Consider the following 25,996-nt stretch of genomic DNA (forward strand, 5'->3'; position numbering starts at 1 on the left):
AGGTATTCAGGGGCAAGTGGGTGGCTTAGTCGGTCAGGCATCTGCCTTTGGCTCAGGTCATGATCCTAAGATCCTGGGATCAAGCCCCAGATCGGGCTCCCTGTCAGCACACAGACATGGATCTGACAAGTTCCCTTTAGGGACCTACGAACTTGTCTGTCTCTTCCACCAGACTGAGCTTTCTGAAGTTCCTCAAGTGCCACTCATCAGACAGGGCTGCTCTTAGAGCCAAATAATATTATGAAGGAAGGGGGAGCTCGGAGGACAAGGTCTACAGGCAAGGGTTTTCTTGTCTGAGAAAGCTTTTATCCTATAAATAGAACCCATTGATTGTCCTCTGGAGTAACTTCCCATCTCTCTCTCTTGGCTACTATTATGAATCTCATTTTCATGTTTATTACAGGAGAGAATTATAAACCGGCTTGAGCATTTTAAAATCTCATTTAAATCCACTCTGGAAAATTGTTTCCAAAGGAGAGAGAATAGCAGACTGAGTGACTCGTGGGACACCTTCTTTGTGGCTCTGGGGGCAGTCTGTGCCGCCACGCATCTCCTCTGTGTGATTGATTTCTTGTTTGTTGCCCCTCATGTCTCATCTTACTCAAGTTCATTAGGTTCTCCTTGGTTGTCTAGAAGGACTCTTGGGTATCAATGAGGCTCAGTAAGAAGGGGGATTGCTTTGGACCACATAGCAGGATCTGGTAAAGCAGAGATTCAAAGCTTGGTCTTCAGCTTATGGGTTCAGTGCTCTTTCCCTCGGGCCCACTCTCTTCGCCTGACGTCTTTTCTGGCTACTCTAGCCTCATGTGAGGTCTTTGGGGAAGTAAGCAGACAGCTTCTAATGCAGTATCAGACATGAAAGTGCTTAGCACAGACACTGGTGTGCAATAAAAGCTTGAGAGATAGCTGAATCAGGAGCTGTGATTCTTCTCTGCAATTTAATACATATTTATTGAACACTTCTTCTGTGCCAGGCCTTGGCTAGAAGTTAGGAACATAAAGATGCCCCTGCTCTTCAGGAGCTTAAAAACTATTCAGAGACTGAAATAAACCTAGTTGCAATCTACTGTGATCCAGGGAAGTACAGAGAGCTATGGAATCATGGAAGAAGGATCCTCTTTAAACATAAGTAATGATAGCCCCTTGCATTTTATGTTGACAGTTTACAAAGTCCGTCTCACTTCTCTTACCCATTCAACTTTCATGGGCTCCCTGTGAGGTAGGAATATTATCCACATTTTCTGATGAGGCAACAGGTTCCAAGAGTTAAAGTGACAGAGTCATAACCAGGAAGTTGGGCAGCAGCAAGGAATAATGGAAAGACCACGGACTTGGAAGTCAGGACACTTGGCTTCTACTGTGATTAAGTGATCTTGGATAAGTAATTTCCTTCTCTGGGGCTTGGTTTCCTCATCTATAAGGTAATGTACTTAGACTAGAAATGTTCTGGGGGTCTCAGGATAAACAGGGCCTTGTTATGTAAAGCTGCAGAATGAAATTTAACTATCTCTTGAAAAGTAAAGGCAGACTATATAAGGAGAAGAAAGAATCAGATAAACATGAATTAAAATCCCAGTTTAGTTCCTTATTAGCAATGTGGCCCTAGGCATGTTACTTCACCTCTTTATGACTTAGACTTCTAATTTGTAAAGTAGACATAATTATCATTTTGCAGAGTTCCTCTGGGACTTGAATAAGAAGGTAATGAATCCAGCATAGCACGTGGCACATAGTAGGTGTGTGAGAAAGTACCCAAGACTGGTGAAACTGAACACAGGGTCTCCCTGGTTGTTCTGTGAATATTTAAGCCTAAAGATTCTGTTTTCTTTTTTTTTTTTTAATTTTTATTTATTTATGATAGTCACAGAGAGAGAGAGAGAGAGAGAGAGAGGCGGAGATATAGGCAGAGGGAGAAGCAGGCTCCATGCACTGGGAGCCCGATGTGGGATTCGATTCTGGGTCTCCAGGATCACGCCCTGGGCCAAAGGCAGGCGCCAAAGCGCTGCGCCACCCAGGGATCCCAAGATTCTGTTTTCTCTGCTCCCAGTTGTCCAGACCAGTGAAGATGCCAAGTTTTATGCCATTTCAATCAGGTTTAAGCCATTCAGCAATGAGAATGAGACCTTGGTGGTTCAGTTTTCAGTAAAACATGAGCAAGGCATCGATTGTAGTGGTGGGTACATGAAACTCTTTCCTGACACCCTGAACCAGGAGGATATGCATCACAATCTGAGTAGTACATCATGTTTTTAAGCTCTCCGATAGCCGTCACAAGTCTCCTGAGGTCTTTTTTTTTTTTTTTTCCTCCTGAGGTCTTAATGAGAGCCATGGTAACTGTGGAAGAGACTCAGATTGACCTGAAACAGGAAATTTCTAATCCACCTTCTTAAGATTTTATTTTTTTAATTTTTATTTGTTTATGATAGTCACAGAGAGAGAGAGAAAGAGGCAGAGACACAGGCAGAGGGAGAAGCAGGCTCCATGCACCGGGAGCCCGACGTGGGATTCGATCCTGGGTCTCCAGGACCGCGCCCTGGGCCAAAGGCAAGGGCCAAACCGCTGCGCCACCCAGGGATCCCTCTAATCCACCTTCTTATGCAGTAAGACTCCTCAATGACCTGAAAAAAGCAACTTTAAACTTAAATGTTAGTGTAAATAGAAGAGGTAGAGAGCTGCATGGTATTAACAAGGCTGCACTACAGAGAGACATTCCCCAGTTCTCAAAAAGGGAGAAAAGAGCCATAAACTGTTTAGACACTCTCAAATGTACCTACCACAGTAGGCTTTGTGCTCTGAGGGAGGTTCCTGCCCTTGATGAGAGAAGGCACAGGAGGCCCAGCATTTATAATGAGCCCAGAACATTGCATCTGTAACCTCAACATGTCGCTAGGCCTCCTTGAGGCAGTCTAGCTCTTACTTCACTCCAACCTTAAATGGTGGTTGAGATGAAAAAACCAACAAATAACAAAAACTAAACCTACTCCCAAAGCACTGATGAAGAATGTGGATTTTACTGAATGTTTTTATACAAAGTCAGAGGAAAGTGTCATATTACATGCCATACAGGAAAATTTCCTTAGAATTCTCCTTAAGTTTTTCTTTTCCTAAGGGGTTTCAGATCTGTTGCTTCAAGTTCTTGACAAAATCCTCCTCTCCGGCCTCTTTCCCTTTTCCTCTCTGCACCCGCTCCCCCCAACTCTTTCTTCCTTATCTTTCAATCTCTTTCCTGTATAAAACGATATAGCACTCTGGAGGCCTAAAGGAGTCTTTGCCCATCTCTGTTTGCTTAAGAATCCACCCTCCTAATGAGGAACTTACATGTGTGTATGTGCGAGGTGGTGTAGTAGGGAAATTGAAAAAAAATTTTGAAATGTGATTTTTTCATATGAATATTATTTATTCAATGTTCAAATAACCAAACCTTGGGCAGCCCGGGTGGCTCTGTGGTTTAGCGCCACCTTCAGCCCAAGGCCTGATCCTGAAGACCCGGAATCGAGTTCCACGTCAGGCTCCCCGCATGGAGCCTGCTTCTCCCTCTGCCCGTGTCTCTGCCTCTGTGTGTGTGTGTGTGTCTCATGAATAAATAAACAAAATCTTTTAAGAAAAACAAACAACCAAACCAGTTTCAGCTGTTATCAGCTCCATTTTACAGATGAGGAAACAAAGGCAAGAAATTTGCCCAAGGTAAGCAAGTGGGAAGCCAGAATTTGAACTTAGTTCATGTGGTTTAAAGCCTGTGCTTTTTTCTATTCCACACTTTTGCCTTCTATTTGGTGGGGACACAGGCATGTGAATTTTTTTTTAAGGTCAGAATGAAAGACATACTTTTAAAAAGATATTGGTGAGGTGCTATGAGACAACAAAAGATGGCATGACTCAGTCCAACTGGGGGCTTTTTAAAGGGAGTATTAATTGTTCTTTGAAGAATGAGTTAGATTTTAATAGGCAGAGAAGGAGGTGGAGGGAATATAACGAGGACAAAGGAAACTGCAAAACCTCAGAGGCATGAAATTGAAATGCAAGTAGAAAAATGATGAAACTAGTGTAGCTGGAGCACCTCACATGCGTGTGCGTGTGTGTGTGTGTGTGTGTGTGTGTGTGTTTAGGATAGTCAGAGAGCAATAACTTGGGAAATGAGGTTGAAAAACTAGGTTAGAACCTATTCTCAGACTTTTGTCATGTTAAGCTCTCCAGGCTCAGAGCCACTGATCAACAATTGCCCCTGAAGTTTTCACAAAGCACAAAGAACCCCAGGCTCTGTTTCTCAGTAGGCTTGGGCTGAATCCCAGCAATGCTACTTATTAGCTCTTTGACCTTGGGTGAATTACTTAACTTTTCTGAGCCACAGTTTTCCCAGCTAAAAGTGGAGATAGTAACAGCTGCCTGTCATGAGAACTAAATGATATGGTATGAGATACCTGGCACAGGAGGGGCTCTCTGGTTGGGTTTGGTCGATGGAAGCCTTGGCGGGAGACCAGAGGGAGGGAAGAGAGCTGTTTCTCTCTACTGAAATTCACAGCTTCCCTCCTGGCAACCCGCCCCACAGGAATTTTTTTCTTCTAGGTTCTGGTAACCACTCTTGCTCCTTGCAAGGATAGGGGTAGGAATAGCCCTATTGTTGCTAGCTCACAGCACAGCACTATTCTTTATGTCATTTCTCTGTCCTGCCCCCATCTTTGTAAATAGTTCCTTTATTAAATTCCCCTCAAGTAATCCTAAATTTGAGTGTGCTATTTATTTCTTGCTGGGACCCTGATTAATAATACGTAGGCTTGGGGATCCCTGGGTGGCTCAGCGGTTTAGCACCTGCCTTTGGCCCAGGGCGTGATCCTGGAGTCCTAGGATCGAGTCCCGCGTCGGGCTCCCGGTGCATGGAGCCTGCTTCTCCCTCTGCCTGTGTCTCTGCCTCTCTCTCTCTCTCTGTGTGTGTGTCTATCATAAATAAATCTTTAAAAATAATAATACATAGGCTATATCTGTCTTAGCCTCAGAACAGGCAAAATGCCTAAAAGTGATGCAAAATCATGCACCAGGGGTTGATTTCTAGTCCCTGACATCTGTGGCTTTGGCAACAACAAAATACAGGTCATCCTTTGTTACCCAGGGAAATACCATGAGAACAACAAGACCATCAAATGTCAGGTGAGTATGAGAGATGGTCTTCAGCTGAGGGAGAAGGATAAGCATTTTATATATGTTATCTCACTTAATCCTTACAATAACCCTATGAAGTAAATACTCTCAGAAAATAGATATAGAAAAGTGCTATAAAGTATAGGAGTTCACCTAGGGGCAGTTTCTAAGAGCCTAGGGAGTCAGATAAAGTCCCCTCTTGCATGAATGTTTGCCATGGCCTAATTACCCACTACTAGATATTGAAGGGATGGGGGAGGTGAGGAGTGCTGAGTTTAAATATGGATGACGAGTATATTTTATTAACATCAGATTAGAGAGATTAAGTTGGTTGGAAGATAGTAGCTGGATTTCATGTAGCAACTCAACAGGCATTCACCAAATGCTAACTCTGTGTTGGGTCTTGGGCTGGTGATAGAGTACGCCAGACATGGCCCCTGACCTCACAGAATTCACAGTCTGGTGAAGGTATGAATCAAAAAAGGAGAGGACTACCTAGTATGTTGAGGGCCTGGGGAAGCACAAAGAAGCCCCCTACATAACCTGGCGGCTTAAGAAATGCTTCTTAGAGGTCTCCCCTGTGCTGAGTTTTAAAAGATGAACATGAATTGGTTTTGTGAAAGAGTGATAATTTTAGGGAGGATTTAATTCCTGGAAGGATAATCACATGAGAAAAGTCAAGAAGACTTGAGAAAGAGTGGTACTGCAAGAAATTTGGCACAACCAGGCAGGAATCGGGTCTAGAAAAGCCCATAGGGCTTGCGTCATTGGAGAACTTGTGTTCAGGCTCAAGGCCGTTGCAGGCACTGTACGTGCAGAGGCTCCCCGGGGTTGTCCTCTGGGGTAGGCCTGTGCTGGAAGCTGCAGACATAATAAATGAATCAGACATGACCTCTCCTATTGAGAATCTTACAATCTGGGGGACAGACAGAAAAAGACAAGGTCAGAGAATGACCAGAACTGTCATAGAAGAAGAATGGGGGCCAGGAGAGACCAAAGGAGTGTGTACTTAGGAGAATGTGATCCAGAGTCTGTATTGGGTTAACCACAGAAATGGGATGAGGGATGTGGTGAAGTATGTTTGTGTATATGTAGGAGGTGGTATTCAGGAACTATTCTCGGTGGTGCATTTAATGCTTGAGGTCCAAAGATGTCCAATATGGGCTGAAATATTTCCTGTTTCCTTTCTAGATCAATACATTCACCTATACACTCTGATCATTTGCCCCAATGCTACTTGTGAGGTCAAAATCAACAACTAGCAAATGGCAGGTGAGATTCTGGAGGATGACTGGGACCTACTGCCTCACAAAAAGATAAAAGACCTCTATGCCTGGAAACCAAGGAAATGGGGTGAATGTCTGCAAATAGAAGATCCTAAAGATAAGAAACCTGAGATTAGACAGTGTTTAGCTGGAAAACAGGTGGAGATGTCAGCTATGAGGATAGGAAAAGAAGGCTGGGAATAGAAGCAGAAACTGAGGCATTAATCCCTCAAGGAGGTATCCAGCTAAATATTGGTGTCCAAAGAGGTGTGGAGGAAAGAGGGAAGTAACTCACATTTGTTGAGACTATTGATCCTTCTGGTAGCCTCTGTGAAGTGTCCTCTGTTCTCCATTATGAATAAGGAAACTGACAGAAAATGAAGTGACTTGCCAAGTACATACACATTAGCATCAGGATGTGAACCTGGATCTCTGACTCCAGAGTAACTGATACGGGGAGTGCAGTAAATTGAGAAATCGAGTGTTTTCACTGATTTATTGTCATTCACTGGGAAGCTCTACTGGCTATAGTTACGAATGGGACAATCCAGGGGTTGGGAATCCTTCTGGAATTCAGAATCTACTGTGGGATGCAGACAAGTACACAGACAAAGGTCACACTGTATAATTAGTGCTGAGAGTCAGGGAAGCACAAATCATGTGTAGCCTAAAAGGGGCTCCTAACCTAGCCTGTGTTAGGGTGCAGGTGGTGGTCTGAGAAGGAGGAGGCAATACTTGAGTGATTGGGTTAATCTAGGGGTTGGAAACATAGACTCTGGAGTCAGATAGATATGGATTTGAATCCAAGTTCTACCCTTTACTACCTGTAAGACTCCAATCTACTGGCAGTTAGATTTTGAGCAAGGAACATAATTGTTATGAAAGTCAATTTCACAAACTGGGATTACTATAATACCCACTGGTGAAGGTTGTTGTGTAGATTAAATTAGCTAACATACATAGTACAGAAGCTGGTATATAATAAGTCCTTAGTAAATGGGATTTATGTGTTAATAATGTACTGAATTTCAAACACCGAATTTATTAGAGCAGGGAAGCGGGAAATTGAATTGGAGGAAAGACATTCCAGACCCAGACAACAGCAGGAACAAACACAAAAATTAGGTAGAAAGCAATAGTTGTGTAAAGAACTGGAAGCACTAGTTTAGTATAAAGTTCAAGGTGGAGACGGGGGAGATAAGGTTGGAAAGGTCTATTGGAACCAAGTCATGGAGGGCCTCACCTATTTTGTTGCTACTCCACAGGTCAGAGCAGATTCAGCCTCATGCAGAGGAGATGTTTGGGGTTAAACAGGAGCAATATAGGACCCAGCAGCTGGAATCCCTAAGAACTCCCTAAGAAAAGGCCTGCAGATGGGGCACCTGGGTGGCTCAGTGGTTGAGCGTCTGCCTTCAGCTCAGGACGTGATTCTGGAGTTCCGGGATGGAGTCCCACATCGGTCTCCTCTGCTTTTGTCTCTGTCTCTCTCTCTGTCTCTCTCTGTCTCTCTCTGTCTCTCACAAATAAATAAATAAAATCTTAAAAAAAAGAAGAAGAGGCCTGCAGAGAGGTGGGCAGTGGCCCAGCCATGTGTAGGGTGATTTAGTAAAGCGCTCCAGTCCAGTGGGAGGGAAGTGGACCCAGGGAATTAAGACAGATGATCAGGCTGTGTCTGTGTCTTCAGCACCACAGGAAAAATAGGGGCTGGGTTTCTTCCAGGCCCAGCAGGCAGGCTCAGAGCAGCAAGATTAACCATAGACCTTCAATTGTATTGAGGACCATGCACCTGATGTAGTCAGGGTTGGCTCAAGGGGAGAGGAGAGAGGCTCCAGGTCTCTATGCTCCCTGCTGAGTAGAGCTGGAAGAAAAGGAAAGTAGTTAGAAGGCAGGGATCTATTAAGACTATCGTCCTCATGGTGGGATGCTGACTGTTGCATGTCAGGAATGAAAAGGCAACTGAAACAGCTCAGGAACTAGAACTTTCCCAGTTGCAATGCTACTGAACGCCTCTGAGTCTAGTAGGCTTGCATTGAAACTTTTAGTCGGTCTGGGCAAATGGTCAGCACCAAGGTGAACTTCTAGGTAGGTAGAGCAAAATTTTGGAGGCTCCAGAGCAGAAGACATGAACGTCAGTCAGGGTAGGCTGTTTGTGACTTAGAGTTTTGTCTTGGTAAATAGAAGGGGCTAGGAGTACAAGGGAAGACTGTTACAGGTCTTGGAGCATCCTGGGTACAAAGCAGATCACCAAGAGAGGGATACAGGCTAGAAGACTTGTTCTGACAATAAGGGGACATGACTGAGGGAGGGAGAGGGTCAGACACAAGGGAAATTCCTGTCTTATTTGAGGTAAAACATTCAAGGTCAAAGTAATAGTGAACTTGAGGAGGAGCTGGAGCTGCTTTAAGGCTTTTTTATCTCCTGTCTTGGGTTTATTTCCAGAATCTTGAGCTGGGCTTTCATAGGGGTAAGGACAGAGGTTGGCAGGATTAAGGAGCCAGGTGTAGCCTGACTATATGACCCCAGTTTCGTCCTAGCCCACTCACCTGTCCTCAAGGAGGAACATTTTGTTTTAGGTTTGGGAAGACTTCAAATACATCCTAGACAGAAATGTCAAGAAGCCAGATGACTGGAACAAAGCAATGGAAGGGGAGTGGGAAGGACCTCTGACACCAAACCCAAAGTATAAGTTGAGGGGGGGGGGTGTCTCTCCTTGCAATGGGTATGAGAACTAAGACAGAAGAGATGTAAAGTTTAATTTGTAGAAGAGAAACTCAGATCCTGTGGTTTTCTTCTCACCCCCCCCCCCCTCCCCACTGTCCATAAGACTGTAGCCTTGGGCTCTGCTCTCAAGGCTGTGCCTACCTGAAAGGGGATGTTCTGGTAAAGGTCATGCCGGGTAGGGGAGGTCCAAGCATCCCTAGACAAGAGGTTTGTCCAAAGTGGTGGAAAGCAGCCAAAGGAACATGGTCAAAACAGGAAATAGGTCTAAGAAGAGGAAATCTCAGCACTGGTCCTAAAAGGGAAAGGTGGGACATGAGTGAGCCAAAGGTGTTGAGGATAGGAATGGGGAACTTCTCTTTAAGGACTAATTCCTGACCTCATGTCAGAAGTGAGAAGAAACTAAAGGAATAAGCTATTGAATGGTCCAGAGATAAAACTGATGCTAGCATGATTTTATTTGGCCACAGTTTGCTGTGTTACATACCAGGAAGAGAATGGTCCCAAGTGCCAAAGTCCTTAGATGGTGTTCCCTGTGAGGCTATATTTTCTTAACTTCATGAACAAACATGCAGAGATGGGACCAGGCTCAGAATGGGTCTCTGCTACTTTGTTCGGCAACCTCTGGGTGGAAAGGAGAACTTGAAGAGTCTCATGTATTAGCTCAAAAAAAGGGAAAGAAGCTATAGGAATCATGCTCTGGTGCACAATTGTCTTTATAAATTGATTGGTCTTTCTGATGGTATGAGAAGAATGGAAAAATACTAATGCCATGTTCACTCTTTGGTTCTTTGTTTAGGGACAATGGAAACATCAGATCGTCGATCATCCCAATCACCAGGGGGAGTGGATTCATCCAGAAATAGACAACCCTAAACGTAAGCCTGACCCCACCATTTGTTACTATTAGAACATCAGTGTTCTTGGTCTGGACCTTTGGCAGGTAAAGTTCTCTGGGTTCAGAGCCACTGATCAAGAGTTCCTCTAAAGTTTTCATAAAATGGAGCTGCAAACTGGAAATCACAAGATTTGAATGAGTCTTGATCTTTCTAAGTCTCAAACTGCTCATCTTTAAAATGGGACTAATTATACTTGTCCTGATAACCACAATAGCTAAAATGTACTGAGCCCCTACCATGTACCAAGCACCATGTTAGAGACTTTGCAAACGCTACTTAATTCTCACTATGAAATCTCCTATTTCTGAATGTGGAAACTGAGGTTCAGAAAAGATAAATAATTTGCCAAGACACATTTGGTAAACAGAAAAGCTGATATTTGAGTGTAGATCTTTTATTTCTTTTTTAAAATTTTTTAATTTTTAATGATTTTATTTATTTATTCATAGAGACAGAGAGAGAGAGGCAGAGACACAGGCAGAGGAGAAGCAGGCATCATACAGAGAGACCCTGATGTGGGACTTGATCCAGGGTCTCCAGGATCACACCCTGGGCTGCAGGCGGCGCTAAACCTCTGCGCCACCAGGACTGCCCTAGATCTTTTATTTCTTAAGATTTTATTTATTTGATGGAGTGAGAGACAGAGAGACAGGGAGAGCATGAGTGGGGGGCAGGGGCAGAGAAAGAGGGAAAGGGAGAAGCGGACCCCCGCTGAGCAGAGAGCTTGATGTGGGCTCCATCCCAGGACCCTGAGATCATGATCCAACCCAAAGGCAGATGCCCAATCAACTGAGCCACCCAGGTGCTCTGAGTGTAGGTCTTTCTGAGTCCAGAATCAGGCTTCCAGTACTTTACACTGCCCTGCTGGTCCTGCGTGATTCTTGGGAGTGATTTTGGGCAAAGAGAATCATCAGAACTATGGTAAAATTTTAAAATATTAAAATCCCCAGGGGCACCTGGGTGGCTCAGTTGGTTAAGCAGCCAACTCTTATTTTTGGCTCAGGTCATGATCTCTGGGTCCTGTAATGGAGCCTGGCTCAGGCTCCCCATTCAGTGGGGAGTCTGCCTCAGGATTTTCTCTCTTCCTCTGCCCCACCACCTGCTTATTTAAAGGTTAACTATATCTTTTTTTTTTTTTTTTAAGATTTTATTTATTAGAGAGAGAGAGGCAGAGACACAGGCAGAGGGAGAAGCAGGCTCCATGCAGGGAGCCTGATTCAGGACTCGATCCTGGGTCTCCAGGATCAGGCCCTGGGCCGCAGGCAGCGCTAAACCGCTGAGCCAGCCGGGCTGCCCCTAAATAAATCTTTAAATAAATGAATAAATAAAAATAAAATCCCCAGATAGATGTCAGCTGTGATTGGCCCAGTCATGATGGCAAACCTTTTTTAAAAAAAACTTTTAAAAATATTTATTATTTTATTTTAGAGAGAGAGTGAGCACAAGTAGGGGGAGGGGCAGAGGGAGAGAGAGAGAGAGAGAAGCAGGCTCCTCACTGAGCAGAGCCCGATATGGGGCTCAGTTCCAGGACCCTGTGATCATGATCTGAGCTGAAGGCAGATGCTTAACCGCGGAGACACCCAGGTGCCCCAAGAGCAAGAATCTCAAGCAGACTCCCTGTTAAATGTGGGCCCTGAAGAAGAGCTCCATCTCACAATCTTGGGATCATGACCTGAGCCCAAATCAAGAGGTGATACTCAACTGACCGAGCTTCCCAGGGGCCCCATGATGGTAATTCTTGACCCAGCTTTCGCTCTCTGCCATCTTTCCTGGTTCTGGTTGGAAGGGAAAGAGGAGGACTCAGACACTTGGGCCTTCATAAAATCGTTCCCTCTGTCTCTTCCCTGAGACCTGTTATTAAAAATGGGGAGGATTCTTTCCCAACTGTGGAGAAGAGAGTAGTGCCGGCCTTAGAATGAAGGCTTCAGCGGAGGCCTCTGAAAGACTACAATCTATACAAAAAAGCAAAACGAAAAACCCTTCAATCTACATAGTCTTGGAATTCCCTTGCAGAGGAAGGGAATTCACTTTTGTTAAACACAGGCATGGAATCAGTGCTTTACTTATATTATCTCCCTTAATTCTCTTAACTCTGTATAAAATAAGTACTATTGTCTCTTATTAGCCCAGTTTACATTTGACAGGATTGTGACTCAGAAATGTCAAGCGACACACCCAAGAGCACACAGCTAGGTGTGTGATAGAGACAGGAATCAAACAAAGGCCTGTCAGCCTTTATTAACTACACCCACTATACAAAAGAGCCTCTAGAAACTGTAGTCACTTGTCTTTGAGTGTATCCTGGAAGATTCCATAGCCAGGGAAATCTGTCTCTGGCCAGTGGTTTCTATAGTAAAGGGCTGCCAAAGGGCAGTTGGACAATACCCCCTGGATGAAGCTTTCTTGGTTTATTTATTTTCCCCTTTCTTGGTTTTCTGGCTCAGTGAAACCAGCACAGGAGGGCAAGGAGATGATATATATAAATTACCACATGCACAGCAAGGGGTTCAGGAGAGAAGGGGAGGGGAGGAGAGAAAAAGGAAGGACAGACAGAAGGAAGGAAGGAAGAGACACACGTCCTTCTTTCCTTCCTTTCCTATCCGAAGAATGTGGATACAGTTTGAACAAGTTCCCATTATTATCTTTTTTTCAGTTGTTTCTTTTTAATAAATAATAGGAACTTTCTACATCTTGTGTAAATGCGTGGTCATGCTAATATGCCTAATCTGATTGTTTCCTTAAAATGCATTGTAGTTTTTTTTTACTGAAAACATTAATTTATACATTTAAAACTGTATCTTTGTTCAATACTTTCCATAAAATTTTAAAATTATTTGGCAGTAATTGTTCTGAGTTGTATCAACCTCCCCAAGCAGGCAAACCTTCTATTTGAGAATTTAAACCATGCTGAAGGAATGCTTCTTACACTTTAATGTGCGTATGAATCACTGGAGGATTTTATTAAAATGCAGATTCTAATCCAGCAAGTCTGAGACAAAGCCAAGAGACTACATTTCTAAAACTCCAGCATTATCTCTTTAGATTGTTGTTTTTCTTATGACACAGTTCTGTGTCATGCTCACATTACCCTTACAGGCATCCTTTCCTTCTAGGTTCTTTTTTTTTTTTTCCTAAAGATTTATTTATTTATTTATTTATTTATTCGTGATAGACAGAGAGAGAAAGAGAGGCAGAGACACAGGAGGAGGGAGAAGCAGTCTCCATGCCGGAAGCCTGACGTGGGACTCGATCCCGGGACTCCAGGATCGCGCCCTGGGCCAAAGGCTGGTGTTAAACCACTGAGCCACCCAGGGATCCCCTCCTTCTAGGTTCTAATCAGGTCTGATACTCCCAGGTCCTACTTCCCCTGACACAACTAACTGGACACATCCAGTTTACCACTGGGTCTCTGCACCTCATTGGAAAAGCCTAGTGACTCTCAGCAAGGAGATGGGTGGGAATTCCCTCACCTGTCCTGCCTCAACTGGGGTTTCCAGCCTTTAGATGCTCTGTGAGCCCAGTTGTCCTCCCAGTGGGACCTGGCCTAGAAAGCTGGTTAACTTTCCTTCCTGGTCCCTGACCCTTTCGCCCTCTGTTCTGATACCTCCATACACAATCCCCTTGCTTTTGTTGTTGTGGTTTAGGCAGAAGTGGTTGCCTTGTTTCATCAGGACAAAGGCTGGGAGGAGATGGCCACAGAGAAAGAAAATTATGTCTCTCACTTTTGGGACCCCTTATGATCTTTGAAGGAATAATGATACAAAAGGCAATGAAGATAGCTTAGCCACAGTGCAAAGCACATCGATATCCCTTAAGTCTTATGGTCTGTGAGGCTGGGAGGGTAGGACTTACCATCTCTCTCTTAACTGATAAGGAAGCCGAAGCCTCAGAGAGGTGACTTGACTTGTCAAGATGCTATAGTCAATAAAGTGCCCAAACCTATACTCTTTCCGCCTTATGATGCACGTGGGATATAACACAGGAAACGGCACTTTCAGTGAGCTGACTCTCCAGGCTTTACAGTCTAACTAAGTACTTTCTCGTGGTTCTTTTCTTCTGAGAACTGTATGAAGAAAGCAGGTACGGTCTATTTTCTTCCATTTATTGGATGAAAACATGGAGGCACAGAGAGGATGTATGTGGACCAACATCCCTTCACTAGTAAGTTTTAGGAAGCAGAACTGGCCCTTGTGACCTGATTTTTAGTTAAATGCAGAACCACAAGCTTAGTGTGGGGGGATGGAAATCAAGGGGCACTGAAAAGAACAGGGAAGATTAGGAACATTTTTTGTGGGAGAAAGGAAAATGGAAGAGCCAATAAAGGAGCTGTTCTCTAACAAGACTGCTGATAAGTCAAAAGAGAAAAAAAATCCCAAAGGTAAAAAAAAAATCTCTTAAAATTGTACAAAGAATTATTTAAACCAACTAAAAATGGCTCAGAGCAAAATAACAACCTCTATTCAAAGTGGCTATTTTGTCATTTATTCTTCTATTGGAGGTAGGGTTGGGGGGATGATATAAGCCAAAAAGAAGTCTTCCCACTTAAAAAACAGAACAAAACAAAACTGTTTTCAAACCTTGGAGGAGGGACACATGATAACTCATACTGCAAACTTTCTTTTGGTCACAGAACTGCTCCCACACGATTAACTTGCTGATTTATTTAACATATTACTAAAGTGAAGAAATATGGAATGACCTTTTTCTCTTTCTGAAACATATCCAGATTTTGAAAAGTTATGATAATTATTACCATTTATTGAGTGATTATTATCTGCCAGACACTGTGCTTTACATATATTATTTCTAATTCTTATGACAATACTTCAAGGGAGTTATTCTCAATATTTTACTTATGAGGGAAGAGGCTTAGGGGAATTGAGTAATTTGTCCAAAGTCATACAACTAGTATGTGATTGAGCTGGTCTGTCTGTCTCCGTGACTTGTGCTCATTGTGTTCTGTTCCTTTATTATTAAATCAACAAACAGAGGACTTATGACATGCCATTGACTTAATTCATATTTTCCTTTAATTGTAAATACTAAATATGTTATTTTAAGAAAATAGAGAAATATTGTAGAGAATCTAAACTCTGCTCATACTTCTTGTCAAATCCTTTTCTTATGTTCTCTTAGTTTTTCTGATTATATTAAGGAGAGAATCTTAAAAAGGCCATCTCTAAGTGACATCAAAGGTAAGTGCCATCAATCTGAGCTGGCACAAGAGCCAGTGGGCAGCAATTTGGAGCCTAGCAGAATGATGAGAATTTCTTCATAATAGTGGTCAGAGGTTTGAGAAACACAAATCTTGGGAAACAGTAAATTAACCTCTACCTCGAGTATCAGCTAAGGTAGTACAACAATCTGGGCCCCCTGTATTATTAATCACTTTTGTATTCCCTCATTCTGCTGCAATTATTGATTAAAATCTCTGGGCCCATGGCCTTTGAATTTGCACTTAGCAAGGCCCCCAAGGGAATTTTTAAGCCCTTCAACCTCATTCTAATTCTGCTGTTTTCATTTCAATGGGTAAAATCTGGTAACATCTTTGACAATTTCCTTCTTAAAAATGATGAAGAGTTTTCTGAAGAGGTTGGAAATAAGACCTGGGGAATAAGAAAATAAGGAACTCCCCCACCCTAAATTCCAGATGTCTGATTCCTCAGTTGGACAGTGTTCTTTGCATTTGCAAAATCAGCCTAATAGTCATTATCTCATTTGCTGGTCATATGTTCCTGAGAGGAGGGAGGTGGAAAGAACTCACATTCATTTGTACTTGAGCACGTTCCAAAAATTATTCCACTTAGCCCTCAAAATCACCTAACAAGACAGATATTATTCCCATCTTTCAGATCTAAGAACTGAGATTCAGAGAGTATGTATAAACTGCCCAAGGTCACGCACAGCCTTAAACTTGTTGAGTTACACTCCTTCTGTGTCACGCTCCCTGCTCACAGTGTGGTGATCTAGAAGGCAGCTACTGAGCCCATTTCTGATGCATGACTTGGAGAAAGAAGGAAGGTGTGAGTGCTGTTCACCAGCTTTCCTGCTGTCCTAGAACTGTTTTATGGGTGGAGTAATGATTCAGACAATGGCTTCACAACTCCCTGGTTCTTCAGGAAAGTCCATTCAAGCAAGTTTGTGGCCAGTGGCAGGTTTGATTACCCAGTAGGCAGATTAAGCTTATGCTTAGAATACCAGCAAAGCACAAGCACTCAAAAAAAATATTTTCACAGGAACTTTCATACTTAATAATTCTAAGGAAGCATCGAAGTAGTCATCATAGCAAAATAAAAATCTATCAAACCTTTTTACACTTTTAGTCTGTTTGTGTTTGTTTGTTTGTTTTGTTTTTACTTTGGGGTTATCATCTAATACTGTTTTGTTGAGGCAATATTACATATTGGATAAGAACATAAATTTTAGGGCAAGAATGCTGAAGTTCAAATCCAGGCTCCATCACTTTCTAGCTGTATGACCTTGGGCAAGTTACTTAGTTATTTAGATCTTTAGTTTTCTCATCTATAACTATCTTATAAGTTCCTGACATATAGTAAGTACTCAATATATGGCACCCATTATTATTAAACCATACATTCACTCAACAAGTATTTGTTGAATGCCTGTTCAAAGCACTGTTGTAGGTCCTGAAGATATGTTAGTGAAATCAAACAGAAGTTTCTGTCCTCATGGGGCTTACACTCAGGGGAGACCAATAAGAAACATATAAATAAGTTAATACATATGAGTGTGATGGTGAGATAAGCTATGGAGAACAATAAAGCAATACAGAAGGCTATGATCATGAGGTTTTTGTTCTTTTACTATAGGAGTGGTCAGGAGAGGCTTCATTGAGTAAACAGCATCTAAGAGACTTGGAGGAAAGAGCAAGCCATGCAGGTATCTGGGGAAGAAAAACCTAGGTAGAAAGAACAGCAAATGCAAATTCCCTGAAGTAGAAACATAACTTGCTTACTCAAGAGTAAGAAGCCCAGGGTGATTAGAGCTGAGTGAGAAAGGATGAGAGTAGTTAGGTCCATACCCCTGAGTAAAATGGGGAGCCATTGTAAACATTTTTAGGAAAGGAATGATATGAACTGACTCACGGTTTAAAATATTACTTTGGCTGCTGTATTGTAAAAGACGATAGGAACAAAAAAAAGACTACAGTGGACCAAAGGCAGAAGCAGATGATAGTGGTGGAGACAGGAGGAGATGTTTTTTTTTTTAATTTAATTTAAAATTTTTTTTATTTATGATAGTCACAGAGAGAGAGAGAGAGAGAGAGAGAGAGGCAGAGACATAGGCAGAGGGAGAAGCAGGCTCCATGCACCGGGAGCCCGACGTGGGATTCGATCCTACATCTCCAGGATCGCGCCCTGGGCCAAAGGCAGGCGCTAAACTGCTGCGCCACCCAGGGATCCCAGGAGGAAGTGTTTAGATCCATTTTAAGGCAAAACTCTCAGAAGTGATGGATTAGATATGGAATATGAGTAAGAGTAAACAAGGATGGCTCCAAGGTTTTTGACTCAAGTAACTAGAGGATGGAATTCCCGAGATAGAGAACAAGGAAGGAGTATATTTGGGGCTGGGGTGGGGACAGAAATAAAAGACACAATTGTTAAATGTTAAGTCAGATATGATTATTAGACACCCAAATGTCAAAGAGACAATTGAATATGAATCTGGTTAGGAGATATACATTCAGGAATCATCAGCCTATAGGTAATACTTAAAGCCCCATGAAGCTGGATGAAATCCCCTAAGGATTGAGTAAAGGAGATTTGAGGATGAGTTTTGGGGTACCCCAATATTTAGAGATCTGGAAGACAAAGTGGAACAAGCAGAGAAGACAGAAAAAGTAGCAATTAAGGTAGAAAAAGAACCAAGGAAGAGTAGTATCCTATAGATCAAGTGAAGTATTTTAAGGGGAGAAGGAATGATCACTGTGTCAAACGGTCAAGAAAGATGAAGACTGAGAATAGACCACTGTTTTCAGTACATGGAGTTCATGTGACTCTGACAAGAATAGTTTCAGTGGAGAGATAGAGGGGGGGGGAAATGGGTTCAAGAAAGAAGGGAAAGAGAAGAACTAGAGACTGCAAATATAGACTAGTCTTTTGAGAATTCTGCTGTAAAAAAGGGTAGAGAGAATGGAGTGGTAGGTACCAGAAAATTTTGGTCAAGATATATATATATATCAAGAATATATATATATTCTCTCTCTCTCTCGAGGCAGAGAGAGAGAGAGAGAGAGAGACAGAGTGCTATCTTTCTGCCTACATGTATGTATGCTAAGGGGTATGATTCAATAAAGAGAAATAAATATAGGAAATGCAGAAGAGAATTTCTGGAGCAACACTCCTGAGACTATGAGAGTGGATGAGATTTTGTGCCCAAGAAGATGAGTTGGCTTTCCATAGGAGAATGGGTATTTCATCCATAATTGCAGATGTAAAGAATTACAATATTAGAATTAAAAACAGGTTGGTGGGTAGATATGGTAGTGAAGGGCATTTGTCAGTTGGATTCTCTGGGAAACAGACACCAAGATGCAGCTAGAAATGTAGTATATTAATTGGGAATAAAGTTTGGGAGAACTGAAGGGTAGAGGGTATAGAAATAGAAAGGTCCAACACCTGGGCAAGAAGAGGGGGAAAGAAGGATTGGGTAAGAATTGCTATGAGTGCAGCACAGCTCTGAGAAAGTCTCATCCACCCAACAGGGCTCCAGTGGAAAGACTCCCTGTAGAGGAGCACCCTGTTAGAAATAGCTGAACCCTAGCACTGCCTCCATGCCCAGCCACTGTCTGTGGTGTGCTTTGGGACAGCAGGTCCTGGGTTCAAATGCTGAAGTAGATCCCAAGGTGCTAAAGCTACAAGCCAGCAGCTCACTGCACTCCTCACCACTGACTGACCCATTCTTTTTCAAGGGAATTCCAAGTGGCATAACACCATGGCTGCCACAGAGTATGTGGAAATTTTCTTCTGATTGTGAAATAGGAAGTGAGGCTAACAACTTAACCCAAGATTGAGAAAGATGTGTTGGAGGTTTGAGGAAAAGAAGAAGGTGAAAAATAGTTATTCAAGGAGAAGGAGAGTGAATCAACCACAGAAATACAGTGGGCTCACTGACTAGCACGAAGGGCTCACCTGAGGTTAGTCATAATGGATTTATTTATTTTTATTTTTATTTTTTTCATAATGGATTTAAAATGAGAACAACCGGTTTGGTTTTACTGTTTTCTTTAGATATTTTCTCTGCCTAGGGGCAGGCATGGAGAGTTGGATTTAATCAGAGTTGAGGGTTTGCTTAATTAAGGAGGGCAGGGGAACCGAGGATGTTTGCAAGAGAGTGATCACACAAAAATAAAGAAAGGAGAAAAGAGAGGACGTGAAAGGGATGAGGCCTAGTGAAAAATAGATGGACTCAATGGATTGTTGTAGGTCCAGGTGGAGCTGAGGAGTCCATGGGGTTGGCAGTCTCTAGTTACCTTCGGCAAAGAGCAGTTTTGATAAAGAAAGGAAGGAGGGGGGGACGCTGATGAGTGAGTAGAGCAATGAGAGGGAAGTGGAGAACTAGAGTTCTTAATCGTAGGCAGTGCTTTCCAGACATAAGAAAATGAAGTCCTGATTGAAAGAGAAAGCTTTTTCTTCTAATAAACATGGGAAACACAACAAGATGTTAAGCATTTTCTCCCAGCAGGATTTCTCCCATCCCTACTGGGCATGCAGGTTCTCAGTCTAGCTTTTTCCCCCCAAACTGGGTAAAAGACCAGTTGGCCCAGATGCTCTGGATGATGAAAGCCCTATAGGAATTTAGACTGTATCCCTTCTTTTTTTTTTTGTATCCCTCCTTTAATGAACTTTTTTTTTTTTTTTTTAGATTTTATTTATTTATTCATGAGAGACACAGAAGGAGAGAGAGGCAGAGACACAGGCAGAGGGAGAAGCAAGCTCCATGCAGGGAGCCTGACGTGGGACTTGATCTGGGGTCTCCAGGATTACACTCCAGGTTGAAGGCGGCGCTAAACCGCTGAGCCACCGGAGCTGCCCCCCCCCCCTTTTTTTCTTAAATGAACTTTTGAGTAGAAAAATCTATGAAGTTGGCTTTAGGGGTCAAATTCTGGGACCTAGATGAACACATTAGAGAACTAAGAAGGAGTCCCATTTCTGACCTAATGCAAGTTTGTACTGATCACAGGTCAAAGGCAAATTCAAAGAGCTCCATAAAGATTGTGTTACTGGATGGAGCAGAAACAAGACCAGCCTCAGATCCAGAAAACCTGGGTTTCTTCTAATTCTAGTTCTACCGCCCACTAGCTGTACAACGTGGGCAAGTCATTTGATCGGTCTGAACCTCAGATCGCTCATCTAGGAAGTGGGACTAGTAACATTTACCTCACAGATTGTTGTGAGGAAGAGAAATAATGTGTGTAGTCTGTCTAGCACTATGCTTAGCAGTGCGGTAGGCATCCAATAAATGATTGCTGAGTCTGAACCAATTTTATTTGTGAACAAATTACACATACACAGAGTTCTCTCCACCACACACATACTGAAAATTTGTATGTAAACAAACACCTTCCCAGAAATCTTTAAGACTGTGGAAAGACACCAGACATTTCTAAACTGGGTTAACTTTGTTTATACCATCTGTAAATTATTTTGAAATTTCACATTCTAAACAGGACAAAGAGAAGCAATGGAGGGAACTATGTGAAGAAATGGAAAAAGAAAATAGGCAGGAGAAGCCAAGAAGAAAAAAAAAAGGAGGAGGACTGAGAGGAGGATGACATCTGGGGAGTTGAAGAAGAGGGAAGTGAAGAGGATTCTGCTGAGGAAGCAGGACATAACAGGCAGCGGAAGGAAGATGATGCCAAAAGAGCCTTTCTGGGTGAAAATGGGGAAATCTGTGTTGACCAGAAGGATGAACTGGAACTGGGTAAAAAACCTTGCACTCAGACTCAAGTGATGTTGCTTGGAAGGAGAAATGTCACGAGGTTGGCAAAATCTGGGAAGCAAAATTATGTGCTCTTTTTGAACAAACTTTGGGTTTGTGTTTCTACTCTACCTCCTTAGTCTCTATGACCTTGGGAAAGTCACATCACCTCCTGGGGCTTCTATTTCCTTGTCACTGGAAGGAGAGTGATAATTCCTCATTTCATGAGGTTTTTGTATGGATTACATGGGCCATGTGTGTATATTGCCTGATATAAATATATAGTCAACTAATACTCACTACTCTACAATCATCATCACAGTGTTTAGGGAATTAATTGTTGATAAATAAGCTCTATATAAACTTGATCCTCACTTTCAATTTATCTCAGTATATCCAGAGAACTCTATTTTCTGTAAATATCTGTATTACTTAGTATTTACTGAGTACTTCTGATGGTTATCCTTGTGGGTGATGATGTTTTCTTCTTACAGATATATCAAGCCCTTAAAAACAAAATCAGACTTCCTCTTAACATAAAGAAGGTACTTTGTGAAAGTCCTTTTGCTTCTCTGTTGTTTTGTACCCTAATTTTTAAAAAATTGCTACTTGTTTGCAGGGTTGCTGGTCTTACACTTATCTTCTCTTACCACCCGCTCACCACATCATTATCATAGGCATTCACATAGCTCTTCACAGGTTGCAAAGCACTTTTCCATAAATTTGAAGAGTTCCTGTGATGCGCTTCTTTAAACCTCATAGCAGCAATCCTAGGGGATACCTATTATTGTCTTCATTTTACAGATGTAGAAACTGCTTAGAACAGGCAAGTCATTTGCTAAGAGTCAAACCACTGGTAAGGGCCTGGGCCAGAATCTGAAGTCAGGTTCGTCTGGTTCCAAAGCTTTCCCTTTCATTGCACTAGGCTATAGAATGAGTGAGTGAACCCGGAGAGTAGGCATCATACCACACCGAAGAAATACCATTTTAAGATAAAAAAGCAAAAAGTAATGTTCCTCTTATAAATTTTTCAAAAAAACAAAAACGTAAGGCAAGACATCGAATGAAGTGTGACAGCCTTTTCATACTAAGAAGTGATACAGCTAGTGTGATTGCCAGCTCTTTGAGGCCACTGTGGTTGATTCCTGGCTCTATTTCCTTATTAGCTGTATTTTCTTGGGCAAGTGATCTGACTTTCCTGTGCCTCATTTTTTACATTTGTGAGATGGGGTTAATAATAGGACCTATCCCAAACTCAGCTGTGAGAATTAAATGCTGACTCCTTCCTGCCTTTGTTTTACAAGAAATGCATCAAGGACTAATCCCAGGGGAGTCAGGCCCAGGCACACCTCTGTACGCTAGCACAGGGCTACCCATATGGGTCAGGAACATAGTAGATGCTCAATAAATATTGGTTGAAAGATTGAACAAGGGACGCCTGGGTGGCTCAGTGGTTTAGAGCCTGCTTTCAGTCCAGGGTGTGATGCTGGAGTCCTGGGCTCGAGTCCCACATCGGGCTCCCTGCCTGAGCCTGCTTCTCCCTCTGCCTGTGTCTCTCTCTGCCTGTCTCTCTCTCTCTGTGTCTCTCATGAATAAATCAATAAAATCTTTAAAAAAAAAAAGATTAAACAAAACTCTGGCTGGTATTTTCAGGGAAGATTTCATGAAGGAAGGACTTTTAAGCCAGGTCATGAAGAATGTTTAAGAGTATGACCAAATTTCAGAATCAAAAAGCAGGGCACCCAAATACCAGGAGGTGGGTGGTAAGGGAGGAACAGCAAGTATTCCTCCTTTTTTCCTGTAGGTTTGTGCCTACTGTAGTTTCTGAGCCTTATAATCTTTAGAATATTCTGGCTTGGAAAATGTGGCTTTTGTAGTGGAGGCAAAACTTTACCTTTAACCTTTTGGGCTCTTTGGCAGGGCCTGAAAATTTAATTGACATGATACAGATTAACAGAAGAGAAGCATAAAAATTTATTTAGTATAAATAAGGAAATGAAGACCCAAAGAAGGAGCAAAACTCAAATGCTTTTATACTAGGTTGAACAAAGAGAAGCAATTGTGGAAAAAATAACGAAAATGTACAGGGAGGCTATAGGAAGATAAGAGTTATTTGAACAAGGTCTGTTTGTGCATAATTCCCTTAGTTTCAACTTTCTGTCCTTGATGATATGAATGTTTTTTTTTCTCCTGGTATATGCAGAGCAGCTCTCACGTGGGAGTTTTATCTCCTGTTTTCAGGAAGAAAAGAGGAGATCAGAGTGTCCCTATTGTATCTGTTGTTTTTCAAGTGCATTTCACTAAAAATAAGGTGTATGCCAAACAGCAGTTTTTTGGGTGGCATATTTTGGCACCCTTCATTTTTATACCTATTTCTATAACATAAGCATCTTCCCATTGTGAAAAAGAGCAAGGCCTTTGGTGCCTGAGCCTGAACACTGTGTTGAGACTGGAGGGCTGGCTTGTGGGTAGTCTATATTTTCAGCATTCCAGTCTGATGGGAGCATCGTTTACAACCAATGTCTGCCCTAAATAGTTGGGCATATGCTCTACCAATTGTTATGTATTTCCAAATATCACCAGATAAAGATATTGAATTTAATGCAAAATTTGGGGAAAAGAGTTAACAGTAAGGATGTATTTAAATATCTTTTAATTTATTTTATTTTATTTTTTTTTAAATTTTATTTATTTATGATAGTCACAGAGAGAGAGAGAGAGAGAGGCAGAGACACAGGCAGAGGGAGAAGCAGGCTCCATGCACCAGGAGCCCGACGTGGGATTCGATCCCGGGTCTCCAGGATCGCGCCCTGGGCCAAAGGCAGGCGCTATACCGCTGCGCCACCCAGGGATCCCCTAAATATCTTTTTAAAGCTGTTGCTTTGGGAATCTTAAAAAACATTTTTTTTTTTTAAAGGGTGCCTGGGTAGCTCAGTCAGTTGGGCATCTAACTCTTGATTTTAACTCAGGTCATAATCTTGGTTTCATGAGATTGAGCCCCACGTCTGGCTCTGTGTTCAGGGGCAAGTCTGCTTTAGATTCTCTCCCTCTCCCTCTGCCCCCTCTCTCTCTTTCTCTCTCTCAAATAAATAAATAAATTTTTAAAAATAGGGGTGTCCAGGCAGCTCAGTCGATTGAACATCCTACTCTTGATTTTGGCTCAGGTCTTAATCTCCGAGTCCTGAGATCAAGCCTGTGGTAAGCTCTATACTCTACGGGGAGTCTTTCTCCCTCTCCTTCTGCCCCCCCCCAAACCCAGCTCTCTCTCTTTCTCTCAAATAAATAAATAGATCTTTAAAATTTAAAGCTTATGGTTTGGGGCATGCAACTCTTGATCTTGGAGTTGTGATCTCAGGCCCCACATTGGCATAGAGTTTACTTTAAAAATAAAAACATAACTTAAAAAAAAACTGCTTTTACTTTTGTTAAATTTCTTTTGTCTTTATTTTGATAGTTGTACAAACATTATTTTAGAAATTAAGGTAATTTTTTAAAAAAATTATTTATTTATTCATGAGAGACACACAGAGAGAGAGGCAGACACAGGCAGAAGGAGAAGCAGGCTCCACACAGGGAGCCCTATGTGGGACTTGATCCCGCGACTCCAGGATCACACCCTGGGCCAAAGATGGTGCTAAACCACTGAGCCACTCCGGCTGCCCAAATTAAGGTCATTTAACACAGGTAAATATATGCATTTTTCCACCTTTTCTGCACAGACTTTGACTTTTTTTTTTTTAATTTTTATTTATTTATGATAGTCACAGAGAGAGAGAGAGAGGCAGAGACACAGGCAGAGGGAGAAGCAGGCTCCATGCTCCGGGAGCCTGACGTGGGATTCGATCCCGGGTCTCCAGGATCACGCCCTGGGCCAAAGGCAGGCACTAAACCGCTGCGCCACCCAGGGACCCCAACTTTGACATTTTTTGTATTTCCTTCCAAGTCTTTTGAACACCACCATTATACCCCTGAAGCATAATCCTCCAAATGAAGGTGGTTTTTTTTAAAGATTTAATTATTTATTTCAGAGAGGGAGACAGAGAGAGAGAGAGGGAGAACAAGCACAAGATTAGGGAGAAGGACAGAACCAGAGGAAAAGGAAGAGAATCTCAAGCAGATCTCCACTGACTGCATTGCCCAACACAGGGCTGAAATTCATGACCCCAAGGTCATGACCTGCGCTAAAACCAAGAATCAGATGCTCAACTGACTGAGCCACCCAGGTGCCCAAAGTTTGTTGTTTTTTACAATTCTGATTATATATTTTATTTCAGAAAGTAACAGGTGTTCAATGTAAAAAATTTTAAGTCTACAAACGTATTAAGAAAACTATAAAAATGTTTCCTTATCCCCAAATCCAGAGACAACTATACAATACCTATTGTCTTTCCTTCCAATTTCATGTTCAGTTATTGATTGGTTGGTTTGACTTTAGGTGTAGAGGGTTTAGTTAACCACACTCCTTAGTACATGGCATTTAATCATCTTAGGTTGGTGATTATACTTTTAAGTTTTGTTATTTATTTTTTCTCTTTTAGTTCCCTACTTTTCCCCACACAGGCAACTAAGTTCGGGTTGGTATATATTTTTTCATTTATATATGGTCTTATAAAATGTGAATTTGTGTTTGGTATGGATGTATTTTAATTTATATAAATGGTACAGTGTTTAAATCTCATTTTGTTTCTTCAGATTTTTCACTGAATACTGTTTTTCAAATGCATTCATGTTGCTGTGTATGCATCTAATCCATTGCTTCTGACTGCTGTGTAATACTTCATGATATAAAGATTTGCTACATTTTAGTCACCTATGCTCCAGTGATAGATTACCAAACAGGTTACCTTTAAGTCCTTACCATCATAAATAACACTGCGATTAATATTTCAATTTTTTGTGTGTCTGCCGAAGATTTTCTTTGAGATGTATTCCAGAAGAGGAACTGTGGGCTCAGAGTTCATAAGCTCGTAATTCTCAAAATTTATATCAGATTGCTTTCCGCAATAGCTATAGCAGTCTGTGTTCCTGCCATCATGCATA

At 42.1% G+C, this 25,996-nt stretch overlaps 1 protein-coding gene across 10 annotated transcripts in view; it reads left to right on the forward strand.

Annotated features, from left to right (window-relative positions):
• Positions 1–25,996, forward strand: part of LOC144281958 (uncharacterized) — an 80,522-nt gene that overhangs the window by 35,482 nt on the left and 19,044 nt on the right. For 2 of the 10 annotated variants that reach the window (XR_013350329.1, XR_013350331.1), the window contains 2 exons: positions 9,916–9,994; positions 20,706–21,517. Coding sequence is in view for 3 of the 10 variants with exons in the window: in XM_077844959.1 (XP_077701085.1) it covers positions 6,364–6,405; positions 9,916–9,994 (121 nt within the window). In the remaining 7 variants the exon portion in view is untranslated. Of the gene's footprint in view, positions 1–6,324; positions 6,406–7,663; positions 7,899–9,915; positions 9,995–16,845; positions 16,916–18,947; positions 19,173–20,705; positions 21,518–25,996 lie in introns of those variants that run through there. The other 8 variants (XM_077844959.1, XM_077844960.1, XR_013350330.1 and 5 more) reach the window with 6 other exon arrangements.

The sequence above is a fragment of the Canis aureus genome, chromosome 13 (assembly GCF_053574225.1).
Source record: "Canis aureus isolate CA01 chromosome 13, VMU_Caureus_v.1.0, whole genome shotgun sequence".
Classification (NCBI taxonomy): domain Eukaryota; kingdom Metazoa; phylum Chordata; class Mammalia; order Carnivora; family Canidae; genus Canis; species Canis aureus.